General features: G+C 38.3%; 1 protein-coding gene across 2 annotated transcripts; it reads left to right on the top strand.

Annotated features, from left to right (window-relative positions):
- The first annotated feature begins 268 nt into the window (after positions 1 to 268).
- On the top strand, positions 269 to 25535 carry LOC150076897 (uncharacterized). 2 transcript variants are annotated; one of them, XM_090386239.1, is made up of 7 exons: positions 269 to 409; positions 8534 to 8648; positions 14673 to 14840; positions 17202 to 17487; positions 19243 to 19442; positions 21661 to 21757; positions 25363 to 25535. In XM_090386239.1, exons 1-6 carry the CDS (start codon positions 353 to 355, stop codon positions 21723 to 21725), a joined length of 891 nt encoding a protein of 296 aa, XP_090242365.1. In that variant the 5' UTR covers positions 269 to 352; the 3' UTR covers positions 21726 to 21757; positions 25363 to 25535. The 2 variants fall into 2 exon arrangements, with proteins under 2 accessions (XP_090242365.1, XP_090242364.1); XM_090386238.1 differs by having other exon boundaries at positions 21577 to 21757.
- The last annotated feature ends 538 nt before the right edge of the window (positions 25536 to 26073 follow it).

The raw sequence follows: 26073 nt of genomic DNA, 5'->3' as shown, positions 1-26073 counted from the left end.
AGGCAAAAAAATACCACTCGAAGACCAGCAATTAAATTAATTTTCCTTTCGGAGCAGTTTTCCTTATCATTTACTCACCTATGAAGACAATTCATACGTCAAATTAATATTGCATAATGTTCAACTTTTTACGTAAAATGAACGTTACACAATGTTCAACTTCATTCGCTCCCTTCCTTGATAAATGGGCCATTCTGCTGACAGAATCAAGAGTAATTGCAAAACGGAGAAAAACTTAAATGCCCTCCCAATCAGGGCTTCAGTCAGAAGGACATTATTTAGAAGTGCTACCTTCTGCGAAGGTCTCCTTCGAATACTAGACTGGTAGAATTCTACACTATTTAATTAGCTGATGGAAGTTATGGACGAAGAGCGAGTGATCCCCAATCCTTGGGATGGACCAGTACAGGTAAGCTGCGCAATTTGTTCACTAAAATATTCAGACCAGCTGCTTTCTTATCTAATCTTAATACGGACTCCAAGATATCTAAAAGATATACGCACTAAATTACAACGTACGTGAGTACATTTTAATTTAGCGCTTACACGAAAAGAACACTCATAGAAAAGAGAAATGTTGACTTTCTCCTATTTTCAGTAAAAGTAAATATACTGGAGATAATGTACTTCTTTCTTAACTTTATAGGCTATACACGAAAAGCAAATAAGAAAGAATCTGAAGATATCTGATGAAGTGTCCACTAACAGTTTACGAGTAGCCCTCAGGAAAGACTTAAATTCTTTTGTTGGCTGAACTGGACTAAATTTAGGTTATATGTACACTGGGTGATCACTGATTTATGACCTAATACCGTGTTGGACTACTGTTTGCACGGATAACAGCCGCTATTAGCCTGGACATTGACTACTAGATCTTTGAAGACGTCCGTAGGGTTCTGCTGCCATGATGGCTGCAGGGCTTTCCACGCTGTTGGAACAGCTGTGGTTGCGTGTCCATACGCCTCACCTCCCGCTCCAAATCATTCCAACTGGGAGTTGAATTGGGTTCAGGTCAGGCAAATTTGGAGCGCAATGAAAATGGGTGATGTCTTCGCTATGTTCATTGAACCACTCGAGTGGCGCTGAAATGCTCATAATATGAACATTTCAGCGCCATATCCAGAAACCCAAATACAGAGAGGCACAGATACCATACTCAGGAAAAATAAACACCCTGAGTACCAGAAAATCATCCATGCCAAAAAAAAAAATAAGAAAAAAAGTGGAAGGTGAAAATTCTCTCAAATTTTTATTACCCAAACAAAGCCAAGAAATGTGAACCAACTAAAACCGAAACTAAGCGAAACTCAGCATGTAATACAAACATTTCAGAAGTGAAAAAAATAAATAAAATAAGATGGACGCAGTTGGTGTTGTCCAATAGATCGGCGTCTTTCAAAAACAAGAGAAACAAAGTTCTGAAAGGTGGAGTAAATTTCTTTCTTTCCCACAAGGCGATATTCCAGTTAACATTTCTACCCCCTTTTGTTAAGGACATTCTCAAGTTCTCATAAACGCCACAGTCAAATAAAACACGCTGTCTGTCTTCACGTTGTCCACAAGAACAAAGGTTAGTATGACGAAGTTCGAATGCGTACAATTTATCGTTTAGCGATCCATGTACAGTGATGAGATATGATGTATGCATGGATACAGAGAACCATCTTTATATTAATTTATCGATTAGGTAAAAATTTCTACACTGGTCGACGAAATTAAATGAACAAAATGTTTTTCTTGAATATTTTATTGTGAAAAGCGTCACTGAAGGCGAATATTTGATATAATAAGCATTCTGGAATGAAAATTCCGAGTATCTAATAGAAATCGATCTACCACCTTACACAGGCCGCAAATTATGCTACTTATTTATGTCTATAAAAACACGGATTGCCACCACATCACTTCATTCCCGTTTTTTGGCTTGCTCAGTGAAATAGCCACATCTCCTGAGTACTGGTGATGCGGCTATCTCACTTAGCAAGCCAAAACCACATCTCCAGTACTCTCTTGAGTACTGGAGATGTGGCTATTTGGATAGCAAGGCATCATCATTCAGACGATTCTTTGAGTTAGAGTGCCGTTGGACGACTTGAAGCCGGGCAGTTGCAGGGGGAGGTGGCACATTGGTTTAATGTGTCAAGCAGTCTCAGGCTCCTCTTGGGTGCCTGAGACTGCTCCTCTTGGGTGCCTGTCCTCTTGGGTGCTCTCCCCCTGGACCTGGAAATCGTCCGCTGTGGGTTGCTTTATCAACTATCCAAAGGCAAATCAATCAGCTGCCTAGACTACATAACTGATCCGGCGAACGATCGTAAACTCGAGAAAAAACGCCTTCTCACCCACCTACAGCAGGCCTGGCAAACCCGCTGGACGACTTCGACAAAAGGGGAAGTCACCCGAAGATTCATACCGGATAATCAACTAGTGTTTCCCAAAAGCCCAAACTAGTTTTCACCGGGACTGCTGACATCTTACCTGCTCACGGGACATGGCGCAATAAGAGCAAAACTCTCCAGTTTCGGATTGAGTGACACCCCTCTCTGCCACTGTGGACAGCCAGAGACGTGGGAGCACCTCATGCACCACTGCCAACTATACGAAGACCTCCGCTGCCTCTTTATAACTAGAATACGTTTCTCGCCATTAAACCAAGAACAATATCTCCTGGAGAGTGAGGACAACTATAAAGCCTTAACGCACTTTGCGCAGGATCTTTTTACTAGAAGAAGAACATACCCACAACCTTAGCAGGAATTTTCCCATAAACTAACCACTCGTTATCCATAATAAAGATACACTATACTATAACCTTAGTTGCTAATGCGCCAATAAAACCCAACAACCAACCAACCAACCAACCATGTTTTGTCAATGATAAAGAAAATTTCCTAGCTTTTTGTAATTTTGCAGTTAAATTGTTTTCACGTAGGAAGAGACTAATTGGAATTGATCTGTAAGTAATAGAGAGTTTGTGTTCAAGGACAAGAATTATTATACTTTTTTGTCTATTAAATAGGTTTTCTGTAAATAAGTCCTTAGTTTTCTTTTCTTAAGTAAATATGTTGGTTCCAGGATGGAAATGATGTTTTGTTTTGTAGATTATTTGTTATAAATATAAAATTGGATTTAGTAGATTTAGCAGAGAGGTTGTCTGTTGGTTGTGGTAGTGGTTATTGAGCCGAGTGCAGTTCTTGTCAAGATGTGACTTGTAAAGACTATCAGGATATTGACAGTCGTTTTGTGTACAGAGGAAAAGTTGGCTATGCATGTTGTAAATATGGTATTGAATTGTAAAACGCTGACAAGGTGCTATTTATGTTTGTACATAGATAACACCATAGATCGTACTCACTTAGCTAATAGTAAACATTGTCTATAGGTACTTTTTATTTATTTGTTTATTATTTTTTATTTTATTTTTATTTTGTATTACTATTTTTTAAAATTTTGTTTTATTTATTTTTATTTATTTTTTTTAAAATTTTTATTTTTATTTTTTATTTTTATTTATTTTTATTTTATTTATTTATTTTTTTATTTATTATTTTATTTTTATTTTTATTACTATTTTTTTATTTATTATTTTATTTTTATTTTTATTACTATTTTTTTAAATTTTGTTTTATTTATTTTTATTTTTATTATTTTTATTTTTTATTTTTATTTTTTATTTTTATTTTATTTATTTATTTTTATTTTATTTATCATTTATTTATTTATTTTATTATTATTTTATTATTATTTTTTTTATTTTATTTTTATTTTTTTATTATTTTTTATTTATTTATTTTATTTTTTTATTTTTATTTTTATTTTTATTTTTTATTTTATTTATTTTATTTTTATTTTTTTATTATTTTTTATTTATTTTATTTTTTTATTTTATTATTTTTTTATTTATATATATTTCTTAATATTTTTTATTTATTTTTATTTTTATTTTCACTGTAAACTGGCATTGCAAACTTTTCTCTTCTATTTCATGGGAAGTCTATCTCTTCCCCTTATCTTCGATCCAACCTCCCCCATTCCTTCCAATCCCCATACTTCAATTCTTATCCCCACTTCCTTTCCCTAAACACCTTGGGGCTCTCAGGCTTGCCTGATAGCCCCAGTAAGAGTCTCGGCTAGAAAGTGGACCATGGCACGTCTCCTCATGGCCAATGTTGGGAGTCAGGGGGCAGGGGACCAAGTGTACCCTTCCCCCTGGCTGCAAAGTCACCAGGTGGCAGCATTCAACACTCAACATAACAAGACAAATACTTACACACCTACATACATGCAGTTGCCGGCCTTTGCCCTTTCAGATACTACAGTGGCATGCAGGGGAAACCCTGGAGATCGCAATCGAAACAAACCCACCTTGCACCTTGACTGTGGAAGCAGTTTCAGGAGACAGAAACAATTACAAGAAGGGATGGCCAAGGTCGCCCAATGGCGACCTTGACGAGGGCAAGCTCTTCTTATAATGGTTCCTGTCTCCAGAACAGACTGCTGTCTGGCTCTATCAAGACGGAACCCTAGGATGTCTGTCATCAACTGTCTCTTGAGGTTGCTGGCGCCCACTGGTGAAAACATTTCCAACCATACTGTGTTTTATGATTTAATACTGAGTACATTTTCTGACTCATTTACTTAAAAATGTATTACTTGACACTTGATAATTCCAACTTAATTCTGGGTAAAACGAATACAAATTTCAATAATTTTAAAATTAATTCATTTTTCGCACATTTTTCTAGAAGATTCATTCTATGTTGTTCTGTTTTTCTACGATTATATTATATTTAATTTACGAATTTTCATTCTACATTTGGAATCTGTGACATAATTGTCCAAATAATTTTTTGAACTTCTCTTTAATATTCACATAAAATAAATTCTCTGTTTTCGACTGATTTTTTTAGATTTATAATATTCTTTTTTATGCGCTTTATTACAATCTCTACAACGTGGATGAGATGCGTTAAATTCACTTTCATTTTTCTATTTTTCTTTAAAATAAAAATTGTTTCGAATAATTGAAAAATTATATTAAAAAATTGTTATTTTATGAATAGAACTAATAAATCGACTAGAAAACATTGGTCAACTCCACTGTTTACCCTTAAAAAATTACAAGATTTAAATCTTAAAGTATGTTATCCAGTTCAAAAATTTGAAAGAATAAAAATAGAAAAAAAAAGAAACAACGTAATTGTTCCATAAATGAATTTAAACTATTTTTAGCAGAGAGATTTAACCACAAAATAACACATAAATATTGAAGATTACAAGAAAATAAAAAATGAAACAAATTTGTAAAGGTATGGAAAGAGAGGAAAAAATAAAGGTCATAATTGATTTTGAAGAAGCAGAAAATACGAAAAAATAATGAATTTATTAAAAGAGGGAGATTTTTTAGTAATATTTTTGCTTAAACCTAAACTGCTTTCTTAAAATTTAGTTTTATTTATTTATTATAAATAGTTTTAATTACAGTATTTGGTTTTTGTAGATTATTTTGAAAAATGAACGATTTTAAGGGAAGAGTGGGTGTTTTTAGAAAGAGGAGGGCTTTTTTGCATATGTAAAAGAGTACATTGTGCTAGACAGGGTGCTTAATGATATTGTAATAACTGAGAGTAAAGTGGAGGAGAAATTGTTGAAGTTAAACATAAGAAAGGGACCTGGGGTGGATGAGATCTGTCCAGTTATATTAGAGGCGGAAAAGGTAGTAAGCAAACCCTAAGCCTTAATCATAATGGTGTCCTTGGATCTAAGGGGAGATCCTCACGGACTGGAGTGTACAAATGTATCCCCAATTCACAAAGGGGGATCGAAAGATGACACGAGTAATTACAGACTGCTAGTTTAACTTCTGTTCCGGGAAAATAAGGGAGTCACTGGTTAAAGATGCATTGCAGGATCATCTGGACAAGACTGCAGCAATAATTCAGACACAGCATGGGTTTGTTAGGGGAAAGTATTGTCTGACCAATTTGATTGAATATTATGATGTGGTTACAAAGGAACTGGATGCAAAAAATTATTTTGATATCATATATTTGGATTTCAACACTGTTGTGCATGGAAGACTATTGTACAAATTGGAGCAGAATAGTATTAAGGGTGTATTGCTACAATCGATAAAAGGGTGGTTGAGTGGGAAAAGACAAAGGGTGGTAATCAATGGGTGCTGCTCTTCGTGGACTAATGGTATTAGTGGAGTTCCTCAGGGTTCGGTGTTGGGTCCACTGTTGATTTATATATTTATCAATGATATTGATGAAGGTATATCAGACTTAGGGTCGAAGTTTTCAGATGATACAAAGGTTGGCAGGGTTGTTAATGACAGTAATGGCAGTGTGCTACTGCAACAGGATCTAGAAGATTTGGGCAGATGGGCTGAGAAGTGGCAACTGAAGTTTAACCTTGACAAATGCAAAGCACTGCATATGGGTAGAAGTAACCCCAGAGAAACGTACCAACTGAGTGGTACTACACTTAAGGTGGTAGAAAATGAAAAAGCCCTAGGAGTAATTGTGCAGTCAGATATGAAGTTTTCTGAGCTATGCAGACAGGCTGCCAGGGCAGGTCATGGGGTTTGTCAATAATATATAGGAATTTTGCTAGCAGGGATAAGGAGGTGATTATTCCCTTGTATAAGGCAATGGTCAGGCCACGCATTGAGTACTGCGCACAGGTCTGGAGACCTCATTTTAGGAAGGATGTCGATTTGCTTGAGCGTGTACAGAGAAGGGCAACAAGATTGGTGAGGGGAATGAAGAGATCGTCTTACCAAAAGAGGTTTAAGTTCTGCAAATTACAGCGGCTGGAGACTAGGCACCTGCGAGGTGATCTCATTGAGATGTATAAGGCCTTGAATGCACGCTGAATTGTGATGAGATTCTTCCATTTGCTCAGATTACGAACCTAAGGGGGCATAAATTCAAATTAAGAAAAGACAGACGTAGAATAGATGTGCGGAAATTTGCCGTTAGGCAGCGGGTGGTTAATTGCTGGAACAAACTTCGATCTGTCGTTGTGGAAGTTGATAACTTAAATAAAAGGAGGAACTGGACAAACTTTTAGAGGGAATGGTTTTGCGATTTTTTTTTTTTTTTATGGCTAATGCTACATAAGCTCATACTCTTGCTTTCTTGCATCACATGCCTCTATTACTTTTTACTATTACTAACCTATATTTTCTATACTACTATGGTAACTTGACATAACAACCACGACAGCCACCTGGTATCAGAACCTGTAGCGGAGTGGAAAAAAAAAACATTAGGAGAAGAAATAAATAATAATAATTATTATTATTATGTCTTTTAGAACGTTATTTTCAACCGTAATGAAAGTTTTATCTCAGTTTGACTTGACGTCTGTATGATTTGACTTTGTTTTTGGCTTGATTTAATCACAAGTTAAATTTTCTTGATAAATATTCCAATTACAATTTATATATTTTGAGTTTTTCACTTGTTATTACATAACTAAATTGTTACTTCGTCTTCCTTTATAACATCTCAAAAAATCTCAATCCTTTATTGAGTGGCAACCAAAAATTCTTTTTGTTTTCCTTAATTTAATTATAACGCCTTTAAAAACAGTGAAAGTGAAATCATCATCTTAACTTTATGAAGATCATGACTTCATAAAAGTAATGACTGTGTTTTGTTTTAGTTGCCATGTGATCAATTACTGATTACTCTAAACAAATGCATCTGATTAGTGTAATCAAGCGAAAAACATCTGCAATATTCAATGAATGATTTAGTTCCCTCTAGGATTAACCAAATCAAAGAACTACAGTGGATCGGCCAAGGCTTTAGCAATTTCCAAAGGGAAGTCAACAGAAGGTGCCATATTACCATTCAATATTTTGAATGCTAATATGGTGTCCGCTCAACGTGAAATGTGAATGCTAATATGGCACCCTCATGGAACGGACACCCAAGAGGCGAGTATCCATCCCATGCCATTGAGGAAAAAAAAGCAACACCCTAAGTGCATCCCCAGTGATTACAGGTTGGAAGTAACAACCAGTTTCGTTAGTTGTAGTAGCATTAAGTTGTAGTAGCATTAAGTAGCATTGGCATTGTGCAGATCAACTGGCATTGTTCATCGACTATCCAACTTACTCTCCCGATCTGGCACCAGCGGACTCCTTACTCTTTCCCCAGATGAAAGGAAACTGCCCTTAAAGGAAAAGAGAAGAAAAACGTAATCACCGTACTGAACATCATTTCTTTGGAGCAGACTCTTTTCAGAAACCTTCGCAACAGTTTCATATGTGCATTCAGTGAGGTGGTTATTACTTTGTATCAAAATAGGACTATTTTTTCAGCTCCTTCAGAGTTCTTTTTATCGCTCCAGTTCGGGATCTTTATTGCCACGCCTCATATACTGTATATTGTAAAATTATCAGTTTATATGAAAGTTACTGTATGAATGCGTTTTTTGGGAAAGCAACCTTACAATATTTTTATTTATATCGATTGCAAAATGAGTGTTTTATGTATTCTTATTGTGTTTATATTTTCAGCTATTGAAATGGTCTGTAACATTTACCAATCCCTTCCTATTGTGGGAACAGAATTTCTCCACAGTTGCAGTAGAAATTATCGTTTTGGTGATGGCTGTCATCACTACTATTTTAGGTAATTTATGAAATATTTTTAAATTAGACTGCTGTAGTGACTAACCTATTTTGTCATACTTCATTATTGGTCATCAGATTGTCACAGAACTGTTTCCATAACTGGTTTCCTGTTTCCTATTCTTTGTTTCAACTGACGTTGAAACAGAAGATACTCTCTGCCCATCAGCACTAATTCCTTTCCTTAGTTGGGGATAAGGAGTGCATTGCTCCCTAGTTATGTCTCTACCAACTACCCTGGAAACAAATAATCTTAACTGGAAAGTTTCCTAACAGTATTATTCATCTTATATAATTTAGTCTATATGTTCAATTTAGTCACATTCTGTTTTAATTTAAAATGCCCTTTTTCATCATTTACCCATAAATGTGTGGTATTCCCCAATTATTCGTTAAACCAATGCCCTCGTGGATAGCAAAGTTGGTAGGATCGCCGTCCTCTGCACGCGTGGAAAAGACCTGAGTTCGAGTCCCGTCGAAGACTGGAGGAATTTTTATGGATCTTTTTCACAACGTGACTGAGTTAATCGGTCAATGGTGAGGTTAGCTTGGTTTTTCCTCCCGGAAACAGGGCTTTTTCGTCCAACAAAAAAAAAAATCGACCTCAAAACCCACACAATTTACAAACAATATACACAGAGCAATATGGCCTTAGTTGCCTATGCTCCTAAAATCATACAGCAACATCTAAACCAATACTTGCAATAATGTTATCTTCAGGGAACAAATAAACCCTGACATAAAGACTATAAAGATAATCCTTCTTGTCCATCAAACAACAATGCGTGAGTGGAAAGGTAAGAAAAGTGTCCCAGATCACATTAATGCCATCAAATTATTCATTAAACATTACATTAGTCTATAAAATAATTACATGAGTATGTAAGATAAGGATATTGAATAATACAGTACAATAGAAGCATTCCAAGGGCGTCTTTAGGCAAAAAGAATTGAATAAGAGTGTATTAAGTATGATAGCATCATTCAAACTGAGCCTTTAGGCCGATATAGTAGATGTAAGATAAGAATTTAGCATAAGAATAAGAAGAAGAATCTTTATTGCAACGCTTAGATTGATATATTTACATAATAGTAGTTGCAACAGCCTGTCACGGCACAGTGGCCAAGGTTTAATGAGGTACTACAGAGACATTATTACCTCAACAGCCAAAATACATAAATAAATAATAGAATGATAAATAAGTGACTTAAGTACAGGAAAATGGAAAAATGACTTCAGTATACTACTTATATAGTACATTAAGCGAGTGTACCATTAGGTTCAAATTACATAATATAAGGATATACACTGAAGTGCATAAATATGTACATAATTGGTTGGCTTAAGAATATATATTGCTCAAGACTCATATTATAACAGTAATAGCCTTGGCCACCCCACTGAGTATTCTTTTCTTATATTTTCGATCTCTACAGCTTGTTGAAGTCTACATCTAAGTCCTGGACTCGAGATAGCATCTGCTGAGGAGGAAACCGGTCCGATAGATGGAGGCGTCTTTGTAGAGGACATAAACTGGGGATTGCTCGTAGATGTGCCGCTGGCATCCTCCATGCACAGTTTTCCCAGAAGGAGGGGGAGGAGATGAGACCGGTCATGAGTTTGACTGTTGGGACGAGCCTCCTTTCATTAACCCTCAATGGAGCCTCCATTCCTCTTGTCCAATGCCACATCTACATAGGAATCAGATTCAATCCAAAGCTTCTTTTCGGCCAGCATGTAGACGTACTCCTCACAAAAGCTGCCAGACTGAGATGGATATCTAAGCAACATCTGCACCATGTAACAGACAGATACGCCATGATGAGATATATCTCAACAATAGTATATCCGCCACTACTCCATGCTGCAGAGATTTAGGCATCTGCATCTCCCTCTACCATCAAACCAGTTTTCTTATCGGAGTACTGGATTCTCAAGTGGGCGTGCCACAAACTTAGCCTGGCTCCCCAGCTCCGGACCACGATATGGCCAATGCACCTAACATCCCACGGCTCACGTTGCTCATTAGATAGATTTTTGTTGGCTGTTTCTTTAACGAGAAGACTGTGATTTCTGACTTCTCGGGATTGATACGCAGATCAAATTGTTTGAGGTAGATACATATTGAGGAGAGAGTGGAGGTTAGCTCTTCTGAGATTTGGTGAGGGTCTTGGCTTGCCTTTATTGGCATGAGTACCTTTACATTGTCAGCATATACCAGGATATTTAACTTTTGGATTACCAGTGGAGCAATAAGGGCGGTGAAGTGGAGGCCAGATAGCACTGCCTTTGCGGGACTCCAACTGAGATTACTTTGCGGTATCGTGAGTTATCTACAGATAATTTGACTATTCGGTTGGTCAGCAGAGATATGAGGAAAGCTAAGATGTCGCCTCCTATCTGATAGTGATTTTTTAGCAGTTTTATGAGAGACGGGATGTGCATGGCATCAAATGCAGATTCAATACCTACATAGGTAGCTGCCAGCTCGTCTCTGTTCTCAAAGGCTGAGGCTTCTCTTTGTTGTTGCTAGAAAGTTGGTCGCAGTTGATCTGTGTGGGAGTGCATAGTGGATTTGTGAAGGATTGTCTGGCAGGATTTGCTTAGTGAGAATCGGCAGCAGTATTTTTTTCTAGCATTTTCAATAGGTAGGATGAGTTTGAGATCGGTCTGTAGTGTTTCACAACTGATGGAACTCGAATTTTTGGCCCTGGTTTGACTAGGTATTCCTTCCATTGGTGTGGGAAACAGTTCTTTGAGAGCACTGAGTTAAAGATATGTAACAGAGGTTGCAGGATGTAAGGACCCAGGCTCTTTAGCATAAATTGCGGAATCCCGTCAGGTCCAGTAGTAGAAGTTGTTGGCAGTGAATTGATGGCATTAATTAACTCTTGTCTCGATATTATTATGCTCGTCAATGGGTCAAAACTGGTGTCAGATGTTGGTAGCGAGGGCTGGTCTTCTGGGTTGACAGTGGTGGTAAACCTGGTGATGTTGTCGAACCAGCTTTGGGGATCAAGTTGATGGCGAAAACCTGAAGGTGTATCCTTATATGGAACTTTCTCTGGGCGCATAATCCTGTCAAGGTACGATTTTATCGCTGTGGATTTCAGGCGGTTAAACTTAGCTCGAACTCTAGAGTACACAATTCTGACGTAACGTTGTGAGACTGCTTCCGCAATTTATGTAGATGTTGCTTAAGGTCGAATCGCTTCTTCAGGTCGTGGGACCACTATGGTTTAGAGTAAGCGGAGATTGTGATCCTTCTTGTGGCTGCATAGCTTGTTACAGATATAATCCAATTGGTAAGGAGGGTGACGGCTAACTGGGCATCACATGACTCTAGGATCTACCAAGGGATTAAGGACGCTGCTTCGACGCATCTCGGTATATCCAGGAATGTAGGGCTGACATGCGACATGGTTTTGTTCTGCCGATTTGAAAGATGGCGATTAGTTGGTAGCTGAAATAGCATTAAAAGTGCGTCATGGTCCGAGTTGAGCACCGTCTCTAGGGTTTTATCGATGATGCATGGTATGGAGGCTAGTATTAGATCAAGTTCGTTAGACCCACGAGTTGGGAGTTCGCTGACAAAGCAGAAGTCTGCGGTATGAAGGTGAGAAAGGAACTGCTGCTTTAGGTTATTACGTTGAGGGGGTAGATTGAAGGTTTTATCGATGATGCATGGTATGGAGGCTAGTATTAGATCAAGTTCGTTAGACCCACGAGTTGGGAGTTCGCTGACAAAGCAGAAGTCTGCGGTATGAAGGTGAGAAAGGAACTGCTGCTTTAGGTTATTACGTTGAGGGGGTAGATTGAAGCCACCACGTACGATGTTGACAGTGGCCGATTGCAGCTGGTGCAGGATCCAGTTTCTACTTCAGGGATAAGATCTTGAGATGGTAATGGGGGCACATACTGTAGACTACAGTCACTTGAAGTATGGTAGATTGGTACTTGAGTTTGACAGAGGTGTCTTTAAAATCTTGCGATTCACTTGAAATGGTAGAGATCAGTGTGAAAAAGGTTTGTCTATAAAAGATGGCGGTACCCCCCCCCCTCACCTCGTGTTATCTCTCGATGTAAAGGCAGACCTTTACATCGAGCTGGGACGGTGATCGCAGTAAATTCTTGACGGGGTTCTAGCCACGTTTCTGTGATGCAGAGAAGGTCCAAGTGTGCAGCTAGAAGTAACTGCTCTAAGGCGTCGATTTTATTTCTGAGGCCACACACGTTTTGGTAAAGTAGCTGAAGCGCAGCAGTCATGGGAATTTTTACCAAGGTTGCTGGCCTATAATATTTATTTTTCAGTGGCTTATGGTAGGAACGATTTGTGATCCTGGTTGGGACAGTAATGTCCATTTGATTTGAAGGTAGCATGCATGCAGGAGATGACGAAGATTGGTGTTTACTAGGGGGTACTGGATATGTGTGACCAAATGCACTATGATCGTATTCTCGGCCTGGAAATTTAATAATAGGGTCCTGTAGGAGTCAGCTAGTTGGCATTCAGTGGTTCTTTGCTAAGGTTGAGAAGGGTCTATCTCGGTGAGAGGTCTCATAAAATGGTCAGATTATCGTTCCAATTGGCCACATAGATGGGTGGGCGATTTTATTGAAATCTCTTGGGTTGCATTCCAGTTTAAAAGCTGCATAGTTATTACTTCTGACTGGCAGCTGCTTTACAGAAACATGTATTCGGATTTCTTCTTCAACTACGGCTGCGATTTGGGTGGGGGTCGTACGAGGATCTAGTTTTGAGACGAAGATGCTTGTTCTTGCTTTTGTAGGCTGTTCTATTGCACGGAGCCTTGATGTAGCTGAGGTGCCCATGACAAATAGGCGCTTTTGTACTGGTGGGATTCGTTGAGTGGGTTCCGGGCAGGTAGCTGGAGGAGTCTTTTTGTTGCTTGATCCGCCTGCGACTTTTGCCCAGGTTGAAGAATTATCGTAATGGGTATGCTTCCCCCGTGGCTGATTGGTATGGGAGGTAGTAGCGGAAGAGCTGCAGACCTCCTTACCAAGGGAATGCATGATGATGTCTACAGGTTTCGGGCGAATATATGCAAATATGGAGTTGCCTGGGAAAGGTCCTTGTGTGATGCAATTATGTAGTAGGTGGTTGGAGAATAATGAATGACGCTGGAGCGGTTGAGACATCATTTGATCAGGGTCTTCCCTTCTTTTGCGTAGCTGTATGTTGTGCAGACTTATATTGTCATTGAGTGCTGGCTGGTTACTTTCCCTGAGGATCGAGCTGGTCTGACTAATGTGCTTTCATGGGATTCCACATTGTCACAGTCCTCCGTTTGTGTGGGTTTATCTGGGGCGCTCAATTCGTTTATTCTAAGGTTCGTAATGCGGTATGGCTCGCCAGAAACTTCTTGACATTGAGGGTTTGGTGTCGGGTTCAAATGCGATAAGGTGAGCTCGTCTAATACCTGGCCGAGTGGTTAGAGCTTAAAGCATGAGGACTGGGTTTAGCTGAACTGCTGTCTCCTTTTTTTCCTTTTTATCGCGTCTAGCAGCGCTTGTTGTGATTTTATGCTTTGCAACTGATGATGCAATAGCAAGCCTTGATTAGTGAGTATGAGCTCTAGTTTGTTCTGCAAAGATGACAACTGTTTTTGAAGATCCATCGTGTTGTCTCTCATCTCATTTTTTATTGTAATCTGTTCCGCATAAACTGAATTAATTTTTTGGAAAATAGCATCGTAGCTATCATTGTCCGTTTGATATACTATTTGAAGGTCCGATGTGCTTTTGTCGGATTTAATAATAAAATAAAAGTAGAATAATGAAGATGGGGCGCAAATCAATCGATTGATTTGTTATCTACTAGTTTAACTAGGTCCAAATGATAAAAATTTATATTTTAAATTTTAAATAATTTATAAATATTAATAAACTTGAATATTTCCTTTTCACTAGTAAGTAGGTTAAATATTTTTTCACTGATAAATTTAAGTAAAAATAATTTAAGTAACAGGAATTCTTTTTTTTTTTTCTTTTGAAACTTTACAGCTTTCAGACGAGGAACGAAAGAAATCGTCTTTCTTCTTACTTGTGTCTTCGCTGGAATAACAGGAGAGGTTCTCAATCTTGTATTTCCCGTTCTCAACTGCTGGTTCTATCAAACAGCAATAATTAGCTTCTTTGGCACGAGACTACCACTGTATATCATTTGCTGCTGTAAGTGGATATTTTAGAAACATTCTTTATTAATCGGGAACATTAAATTAATTGAGCTGTTCTAACTTATGTTTAGTTTTAATTTTTGCTTAAATAACACTTTTGGTGTAACTCCTGAGAGCAATATTCTACAGATTGGCGTTGTTCTGTCCGTTCTGTTTGTCTATCGGTAACCACTTCTCGTTGTTCAATGCTTAACTTCCTTTTTACCATCCAAAAAACAGGATAATTCTCTGAAACGACCATATCCGCTTATAATGTGCAATGTTTATTCACTCATTGTGACTGCTGTGGACACACACACACTGTTGATGAGGAAAATGATTTACAATTTTTAAGACAATGTCTTTTAATTATTTCCCTTTTTGTCTTCGCAAGGTGCACGGTGTTTATAATCACGCTCTTCCTTCTACAGGGTAGAAAAGGCCAGATTGGAATTAGAATTAGCATTAGTAGAGACACATGATGGAAGAAAGCAAGCTTATACAGCAACAGCCAAAAATAAAAAAAAACCCTCCCATTTCACCCATAGCTGCAAAAGATTGTCCACTTCTTAGAATTTATTTAAGCTATCAACTTCCACAACTACAGATGGAAGTTTCTTCCACCAATCAACAACCGCTGGCTAAAGAAAAATTCTAGCATATCTATTCTACAACTGTATTTCCTCAATTTCAGTTTATACCCCCTCAGGTTTGTAATCTGAGCAAGAGGAAGAGTCCCATCAGAATTAAGCCTGCTCAAACCATTCAAGGCCTTATACGCCTCAATCAGATCACTTCGCAGGTGTCAAGTCACAGACGCTGCAATTTGCAGAACTTTCTTGGTAAGTGCATCCCTCTGTCCCCCTCACCAGTCTTGTTGCCCTGTTCTGTACTCGTTCTAACAACTCTACATCTTTCCTAAAATGAGGCCTCCATACCTGTACACCGTATGGAGGCCTCATTACTGTACACAACTCAAGTTGTGGCCTGACCATTGCTTTATACAAGGGGATAATCATCTGCTTATCCCTACTAGCAAAATTCCTCTATATCATCGACAAGACCCCATGACCTGCTCTGGCAGCTAGTCTGCACTGCTCAGAAAACTTCATATCTTATGCACAATTACAACAGGTCTTTTTCTTTCTCTACCACTCTGAGTGTTGTATCCTACATTTGGTACGTTTCTCTGGGATTACTTCTACCCACCCACACAGTACTTTGCATTTATCAATGTTAAATTTCGTTTGCCAATTCTCAGCCCATCTGCCCAACTTTTCTAGATCATTTTGCAGTAGCATACTCTCATTACTGTCCTTAACAACCCTGCCAAAGTTCGTATAATCTGAAAATTTCGACATTAAGCCTGATATCCTTCATGAGAATCATTGATAAATATACAAAACAACAAATGACCAACACCGAACTCTGAGGAACTGCACTAATAGCATTAGTCCACGAAGAGTAGTGTCCGTTGATTACTACTCCCTGTTTTCTCCCACTCAACTATCCTTTTATCCATTGCAGAAACTTGTCCTTAATGCCATACTGCTCCTGTACAATAGTCTTCCATGTGCAACAGTATCAAGAGCTCTCTTGTAATCCAAGTATATGATATCAAAACTATTTTTTTGCATCCAATTCCTTTGTGACCACATCATAGTATCCAATAAAATCGGCAGGACAAGACTTCCTCCTTAACACACCTATGCTGTGTCTGAATTATTACTGCAATCTTGTCTAGATGACCCTGCAATGCTTCTTTAACCAATGACTCAATTATTATCCCCGGAACAGAAGTTAAACTAACAGATCTGTAGTTACTTGTGTCACCTTTTGAACCTCCTTTGTGAACTGGTGATACATTTGCACACCTTCAGTCCATGGGGACCTCCCCTGAGTCCAACGAAGCTCTCATAATTATGGCTAAGGGTTTGTTTACTTCCTTTGCCGCCTTCTTTAACATATTTGGATAGGTCCTATCCACCCCCAGATGCCTTTCTTATATTTAACTTCAACAATTTCTCCTCCACTTTACTCTCAGTTACTACAAAATCATTTAGCTCCCTCTTAGAGTTTAATAAGCGTTCATAAGTGATGAACATACTGGTGCTATTCATATAAAACAGACCAGGAATTCATAAGACCTGACGTCAGTACATCGTAGAAACATATTTATTACAATCAAACACTTTGCCAACTTTAATTTCGAAATTATTAGAAAGAGTATTAATCTAAGTCAATAGCTGTGTTCCATCTGCTTCTGTAAAAAGGGACATGCTGGAGATTTAAGAAAAGTACAGAAATAGGTAGCACGGTAAAATTGTTAAAATTGTTGTTAAAATTGTTTTTTAATCACCACTTTATTTTCATTTAGATTACATTTTTCCCTTGTATGGATGGATTGCTGTCAAGCCTGCAAAGTTGCCACCACTGGCACAAGGAGCAGTTGCTTCACTGGTTTGTTTATGTATCGACATAACTGCAGAACCAATAATCGCCAAATATATGTGGTGGACCTGGAATGACGGTGATCCTCTCGTAGAAGATCGAGCTTATAATGTTCCTCTTCTTGAATATGGTGGTCTCATGATGCTCACTTCCTGGAATGTGTGGCTGGTACATTTGATGCTGCCGTTACTACAAACAGAAGAGAATGCCAAGTAAGTTTTATCCAAGTTTATATTTTTCAGAATATTACACCAATAACACTAGCCAACAAAAAATGTTTTTTCATACCTCAGCAATGAAAATACAGTATGTAATTTTGGAGAAAGTAAACGCGCTGATTCCGAAAATCATCATAAAAAGTATCTAGCACGTCTACATAAAAAGATGTACCAAACTTTTAATGTTAAAATAAAGGGATGTATACGAATTATTCAAGTTTGTAATACAAGTGTAAAAAATATTACACGTCCTCATTAAACTCATTTAACTTCGGAAGAAATAAATCATTGCGAAAAAGTTTTATTTCAGGAATATACAAACACTGTGCTGCCACAGTGTATTTAGCCTTCAAACCTACCTACCTAGTAGGTAGGTTTCAAAGCTAAATGAGGCCCAAAGATGCATTTAAGTACACCTACTAGGTAGGTGTACCTAAATCATCTTTGGGCCTCATTTAGCGTTCAAATCAGCCTGAATTCGTCTAGGCATGGATTGAACAAGATGCTGAAAACTTTATTGCACATGGAAGACTGCTCAACAATGCTGTTGAATACTGTTGCACATGGAAGACTGCTCAACAAATTGGAGCAGTGTGGCATTGGAGGCAAATTGCTGCTATGGATAAATGGGTGGTTGAGTGGGAAAAGACAGAGTGGTAATCAATGTACACTGCTCTTCGTTGACGAATGTTATTAGTGGAGTCCCTCAGGGTTCAGTGTTGGGTCCGTTGTTGTTTTCTGTATTTATAAATGATATTGATGATGGTATATCAGGCTTAATGTCCAAGTTTGCAGACGATACGAAGGTTGGCAGGGTTGTTAAGGACACTAATGACAGTACGCTGCTGCAACAGGATCTAGAAAAGTTGAGTAGATGGGCTGAGAGGTGGCAAATGAAGTTTAACATTGACAAATGTAAAGTACTACTATGGGAAACAGTAACCCCAGAGCAACGTATCAACTCTGTGGTACTACAATGACAGTGGTAGAGAATGAAAAGGACCTGGGGGTGGTTGTGCAGGCAGATATGAAGTTTTCTGGACAGTGCAGATGGTCTGCAAGAGTAGCTCATGGTGTCTTACTAATGATATATAGGAATTTTTCTGGCAGGGATAAGGTGGTGATTATCCCCTTGTATAAGGCAATTGTCAGGCCTTGAGTACTGTATACAGGTTCGGAGGCTTCAATTTAAGAAGGATGTAGAGCTTTTGGAACGAGTATAGAGAAGAGCAACAAGATTAGTGAATGGAACAAAACTTAAGCCTTTCTTACGAAGAAAGGCTTAAGTTTTGCAAATTACAGTGTCTGGAGACTAGGCATCTGCGAGGTGATCTGATAGAGGTGGAACCTTGAATGGTTTGAGCATGATCAATGCGGATGGATTCTTCCTCGTGCTCAGAATAATCGCCTGAGAGGGCATTAATTCAAATTGAGGAAAGACGGTTGTAGGATCGATGTACGGAAATTTGCCTTTAGCCAGTGGGTAATTGGTTGGTGGAACAAACTTCCATCTGTCGTTATAGAAGTTTATAGCTTAATAAAGGCAGAACTTCACAAACATTTGGAGCGAGTGGATGGGTGAAATAAGGGTTTTTTTTTTGGCTAATGCTATATAATCTAATATGTGTATATATATATATATTAAACCGACCACTAGAGGTGCTTCATAGAAAATAGAAGTGTGATTTCATTAATTCGACGTACAGTTCCTATTAAATGAAAATTTAACAATCTTGTTTTTATTTTCAGGCTGCAGATGATAATTCCATTATCCATTTGTACTGGGGTGCTTGGAACCCTTTCTTTCTCAGTGGAATATTGTGTTCTATATCTTATTACGAAGAAGTGTTTTGGTGTATCAATGGTGTATGGTTTTGCTTGGGCGATCCTGGCACGTGCGATTCTGTTCTGCACAGCACTTGTACAGACTCAGTATCGAGAAAGAAAAGGTAACCTTCTGTATTTCTGTAGTGAAAAAGAAATTTCCGCATTCTCACACCATGCAATTTGAAAACAGATAATTTTAAAATTAAACACAATATGCATTGCTGACTGGTTACACTAAATGAATAATAAAGTGGGTTTTAAATAAGTAAACAAGAGTGTATTAGTTACTTATTCAAAATTAAAATAAATAATAACTAACTATTGAAAAATTAGTTAGTTACTACACTTCTCGACAAAATTAACAGAACAAAATGTTTTTAAAGATATATATATTATTGTGAACAGTGTTCGCCGAAGGCGAATATTTGAAAAAATAGGCACCCTTGCATGCAAATTTCGAGTATTCAATAGAAATCCAGAGCCCAACATTATGCAAATTATTCATGCCTATAAAAACACGGGTTGCGACCACATCACTTCGTTCTCGTTTATTGGCTTGCTCAGTAGGATCGCCACGTCTTCAGTACTCAGGATGAAAAGCCATTGTCGTTTAGATGATTCTTTGAGATGGTGGACTGTTGGACGACTTGAAGACGGGCATCGGCAGGTGGATGTTGCACGTTGGCTTAATGTGTAGTCTCGGCACTATGGAAGCAGTTTAACTAAAGAGGAAATTCTGGAGAATTTACATAATAAAAACTTGAGTGATTTTGGTTTCGCTCTGGAGGACATCCTACATTTTTTCGATTCTTAACTAAAGCCAAACCGGACTTCTCTGAAAACTGCATTGTCAGCTTTACTCCTGAGATATACAAGTGTATCGGCATCCTGGAAAGAATATATTTAGGCTGGAGTTCCCAAAGCGTGGGGTATGGACAACCACACAGTTCTGTTCGCACGAGTCTCCCACCTATGGACATTGCGCTCTCAGCGGGCATGTGTTCAACGAGTGCCCGGACAAAACTAAGGATCCTCCGTATATTAATTGCAAAAGAGGGAAACGAGATTATCACCATTCCGTTAGGGACAATAACTGTCCTGTTTACAAGAGGGCTCTTTCTCAAGCTCAACTGGAAAATCGAATATCGATATTACGTTTTCGAATTCTCATTGAAACCTTGATATACCTGAATAGACCCTTCAGCTGCCATGGATGTGCCGTGACCACTTACTAACTCTTTAACTGTTTTAGCTTCTCGTTCTCTCTTTTCAATGTCTTCTGATAATACAGTGCCTGAATTCAAACGATTTTTATTGACTGGGAGATTTTTTTAAAGTCTCCATAGAGATGAACTTTCCTGATTCTGCTTTTTCTGGCCTTGTTACCATGTCTGCGGCTGATGCTGCATCTTATATTCAGAAAAATCCTGATAAAATCGTCGCATAAATCTGCTAGGAAGAAATGTGTTAACGTGAAACTTGCCATTGGTGGTCTTCGAACTTCTGTCTTCTTAAGAAACGAGTTCATCAGGCGCGTAGAAATTACCAGAGACAGACATTCGTCTCTTGAAGATGTTAAGGTATCCGTAGTTGGTACATTAACCTTAAGAAAAATTATGTCAGGACAAGGGTCTCTATGAAAAAGGAAACTTGGTCCGATTTTTTTCAGAGCTTTTAATTTTCTCCTGTGGAGTGGGCCTCCAAAGGTATCTAGCCAACCTTTTGGCAATATCAGGTGAGGCAGATTCTCGAATTGAGATACTACGAGCACTATTGGGATTGGCCCACCTTCCCATGGTGTGGACGAGTACCCAGAATCATCTCTACAGGTGATTGATGCTTCTGGTTTACTAAGCGACCAGAACCCAACAACAGAGCACACACATAATTCACACAAACCATATTATTTACATATCTGGACCTTCACAGAATTACGAGGTGGTGTTGAACTGACGTTCTAGGAGCCGCCCTTTACAAAAACACATGTCCATATGGAAGCAGATCCAGGAGACAAAAACCATTACAAGAAGTGCTGCACGAGTTATGCTATTTTTGTTGCGTTCTGTTTATTTTATCGACCAGTGTATTTATTTGTAACTAACTATTTTTTAATGATAAATAAAAACTAAAGATTCAAATAAATAGTAACTAATTATTTCTTTGAATTTTGTGCTGATTCTTATAAAAATTCATATATGCACTATTTAAATTACTTTCTAATTAAATATGTAAAATAGAACTTTTGTTTTCTTTTAGGCCCTCATATCTACATAGGAAAAGAATTTTTGTTTACTGCACTACCCTTAATCCCTTTATATGTTTATCTTCTTTGGTTGGTAGGCCAGAGTACATTCAATCAGTTGGAATCCATCAGCAGATTGGCAATTGTAATGAAACCTCTATAGAATCACTTCCTTTCCTTCCTTCTTTCCTTTGGGTAAGTTAATATCATTTTTTCTTAATTATATCCAAGCAACATGCGCATTTAATTGTCTAGAAATCCTCCCTTACGATCGTTTGCTAAAAAGACTTGAGTTCGAGTTCCATCTCTGTGTCAGCGAACTTCTATGAACTCAATAATTTTATTTTAAGTATTGTAATTTAAATTTTATATCTTTATTTATGCAAATGCTATCTCTTCCTTATTTCGTACCTTCATTAATGAAAAATAGGTGTCTGTATCACCATTAACCTTCTAGTTACCACCATATTTGAGATGTTTTTCCATCAGTAATCCTTTACTTACTGGAAAAACTTTAAGGGAATACAAAGTAATTTGTTCTTTTTCCTACAAAAATCTTACTCCTGTTTTGTAGTCAAATGATTGCTTTCTTATTATAAAAGTATTTTCCAGAATTCCGGCAGGGACACTCTTTCTGTATTGCATAGGTCTGGTTTTCGTATACGAACTTACTGTCATTAACAAAAATTTGACATTTTTTCTGCCAACCATCGATTCTTAATCTGGCAACAAGGAAGCAACAAGAGCCAGAAAGGTGCATCGTGGTACCCGTTTGCGCCTCGATGAGGCGGGCACAAACCATAGGAAACCTAGAATGGCAAGTACGGAATGTCCAAACCATTCAAAAATGAGCCAATCGAGATTCTTGTAACCAAACTAAAAAGATTGACATCTATCAAGCAGAAAAACATTCGAAGCTATTTTAAAACTGGATAAACGTGTGCACTGCAAGTAATGTATAAATCACAAATGCAAAATACTGTAATGTTCTCTCATTAACTATTTTTTCTTGCTTCCGTTATGGGATACAATGTTGGGTACTTTACTCCAAAGAATCCTCTCCTCACCAACTAAAGAGGGTAGCGAGAGGATTTTCAAGCGCCAGATATAGCCTGCTTCCAATTGTGGGTCATCCGTTTCGAAAGAAAAATGTGCACGATGTCGAAAGTGCGCGGTCTGACAACCAGTAACCAACAAATGCCAAGATCATATCGAGAAGAAACTGCTCCAACTAGTGAAGGTTTTATGTGCAAATATCTCAGCTAATCCGGTATGCAAGGCTCATAAATTGTTAAAATATATTTTGGATGTTGATGTATATATATTCGAAGCAAATTATAGCTTGATTGGTCAGAATACATACTTGATTATCCATCTTCTTTGGTTTGGTAGGCCAGAGGACATTCAATCAGTTGGAATCCATCAACAGATCACGTTAGTCACGTAGCTCCCTGAGGTGCTGTTCTGATCATGAACAATTTTCTCCAACTGAGTCGATATTTTGCTCTACGAGCGGCATTGCAAACTGTCATGCCCAGAAGGTCATTGACACCATCCTTCCACCTTTCCCTTTTTCTTTCCATAATCTTCAACGGAAAGTTATTCCGCCTTGCTACGTGTCCAAAAATTTTGAGTTTTCTTCTGTTGATGCTGTGAAGAAGAAGAATTTTAGGTCTACCAAATGTATTCAATACCCAATCATTTGTTCTTTGATCAAAGTAAGAAATACACAGTATTCTCCTGTAACACCGCATTTGAAAGCTTCAGTTTTCTTCCTGTCAACTCTTCGGAAAAATTATGGAATCAATGATTCTTAGTTTCGTCTTTAGGGACAGATCTTGATCTCTCAATAATTTCGCCAGATCAGTGACCAATGTTTTATCAATTTTCCTGTCTTCTCTTTACATTTGAACAGTCACCAATTTTATTTATTCTTCATCCTAAGTAATCAACTTAATAAATTTCTTCGATATCTCCTCAGAGTTTCTTTCACATGATCCTGGAATTGCAAATTAGCGTAGTATCATCTGCATAACGAAGGTTGTTTTTTACTTATACAGTAGTTCCTTCCTGATCTTGGTATAGTAGTTTAATCAGCTGAATTATGTGGATTGGGAAACCCAATTAGTCATCGTTTCCCATAGTTTCTAATGATGAACATAACCAAATACTTTTCAATAATCTCTAAAACACAAACGACTGTAAGTTTGAATTCTTTGCTTTTTTCAACAAGGAGACTTAGATTTAAGATCTGATCTCTGGTTGCTCTACCCTTTCTGAAACCTGCATACTCTTCTGGCATTTCTTCCTCAGTTTTCTTTAAATTCTGTTTAGTGTGAGTTAAAATTAGGCTAATAATCCTGTAATTTGCGCAAACTTTCAGATCTCCGATTTTCCATGCTAAATTGTAATTGTATTATTTCGTGTTCTTTAGGCTAAATATTGCAACATCGCAAGAGAGAACTCTACTCACATGATAGCATAAATACGTTACAGCATGTTAGGCATGCATAACATGCCTAACAGGATTAGCGCATGCCTCCTTTGCCGCACGTTTTTTCAGAGATATACACTGATGAGCCAAAATATTATGATCAGCGAGTCGTCACGCAGATCGAAGCAACTGCAGGTGAACTTCAGCACGTACGCGGGTCGGGACACAGTATAAAAAACACCTGATACTGAGATCCGTTAATCAGTGTTACTCTTCTTCTGCAGATGGAAAGGCAAATTGTAGTGGCCAGACGATTGTATCAGAGCACATCCTAAACGGCACGGCTGGTGAGATGCTCACAGTCAGCCGTGGTTAGTAATTAGCGAAAGTGGTCCGAGGAGGAAAACCCACGAACTGCCGGCGAGGTATTGGATGACCACGGCTCATCGATGCTCGAGGTGAGAGAAGGCTCTCCCGGATGGTACGTGGCAAAAGAAGGGCGAGTATGGCGCAATACGCCGGTAATTGAAATGTTGGTGATGGGAGTAATGTGTCACAACACACGGTACATCGAACCCTGATGAAAATGGGGTGCGTAGCCGCACACCGCTCCGAGTGCTCATGTTAACCACGGTTCATCGGCTACAGCGCCTACAATGGGCACTCGAGCATCGAAACTGGACATTGAGTGATTGGAAGAAGGTCGTCTGGTCCGATGAATCACGTTTCCTGTTGCACCATCTGGACAGCGGGTATGCGTGCGTCGTTTACCTGGGGAAGTGATGGCGCCTGGATGAAACGTGGCACGAAAAAAAGCCAGTGCGGCGGTGTCATGCTTTGTGCAATGTTTTCCTGGGATACCCTGGGTCCTGTCATCCATTTGACGGGCACTCTGATGTCTACTACCTACCTAAACATCATTGTCTGCGCGCGTAGCACAGTTGTATCGACGCCGTCCTCCCCACACAGGCTGGAAAAGGCCCAGGTTCGAATTCCCGTCGATGACGCGAGGAACTTTAGTGAGCTTTTTTCACCCCGGGCCTGAGTTAATCGGTCTCAGATGTAGAAAGCAAGGTTTTTCCCCAGAAACTGGGGTTTTTTCGTCCAGCACCCGAGAAAATCGACCAGAGAAGATGCAATTTACAATCATAATACATGGCTATATGTAAGAGATTACAGGTGGTCCTAATATAACAATTTGAATTTGAATTTTCACGTGGAAGACCAACTCATATTAGGAAGGTAGTCATAATTTTTTGGCTCATCGGTGTATGCATTCAGTGTTAGTCTCTTTCAATCAACTAACTTAATCCTCGTAATCAAAGAGTTCCCGTTAAATTTTATTTACTTTTTTTATTCATTGCAGACAATTGAAAAAAAGAAGTATCTGTGCGTAGAAGACTACAGCGATCCTGCTTTCAACTTTGATTGTATTCCGGGAGGTAAAAAGAGTTTAATGAACACAACAAGATCATGGTATACCTTATGTGGTAAACCATTTGAAGATAGGGCAGAGATTACAATTTCAAATTTTCTAGCATTTACTTTACTGACATTCCTTTCGTTTATCCTACAAAATATAGAGATGAAAGCCTCTGGTCAATCCAACGCAGCAATGACAAACGGGATGCTGAAAAAAACGGAATAAATTACTTCATATGACTTGAAACTATTTGCTATATTTATTACTAAATTTGAAAACAAAATTTCCAGTAATAGGAATGTACTATTCTATCAAATTCACAGGAACACTTGCATACTAACAAATCTTATTTTAGCATTAGTAGAGGCAAATGATTCAAAAAAGCAAGAATACAGCATCAACCAAAAAAAAAACCCCTTCCCATCCATCCATTTCAAACGTTTGTTTAGTTCTGCATTCAATTTATTTAAGCTGTCAACTTCTACAATGCCAGATGGAAATTTGTTCCAGCAGACACCAACCCCCGCTGGCTAAAGGCGAACTTCCGCACATATATTCTCCAACTGTCTTTGCTCAATTTCAATTTATGTCCACTCAGGTTAGTAATCTCAGCAAGAGGAAGAATCCCACCAACGTTGAGCCTGCTCAACACAT

Source organism: Mastigoproctus giganteus, chromosome 12 (genome assembly GCF_048544385.1).
Source record: "Mastigoproctus giganteus isolate SK-2022 chromosome 12, ASM4854438v1, whole genome shotgun sequence".
NCBI classification, from domain to species: domain Eukaryota; kingdom Metazoa; phylum Arthropoda; class Arachnida; order Uropygi; family Thelyphonidae; genus Mastigoproctus; species Mastigoproctus giganteus.
The sequence above is the reverse complement of the archived record's forward strand: the minus strand, read 5'-3'. Positions and strand labels throughout refer to the sequence as shown.

Coding starts and splice junctions, on each gene's coding strand:
- LOC150076897 (XM_090386238.1), top strand. CDS start 353: ATGGAAGTTATGGACGAAGAGCGAGTGATCCCCAATCCTTGGGATGGA. Junction 8,649..14,672: donor TGTCATCACTACTATTTTAG/GTAATTTATGAA, acceptor GAAACTTTACAG/CTTTCAGACGAGGAACGAAA. Junction 17,488..19,242: donor CAAACAGAAGAGAATGCCAA/GTAAGTTTTATC, acceptor TTTTATTTTCAG/GCTGCAGATGATAATTCCAT.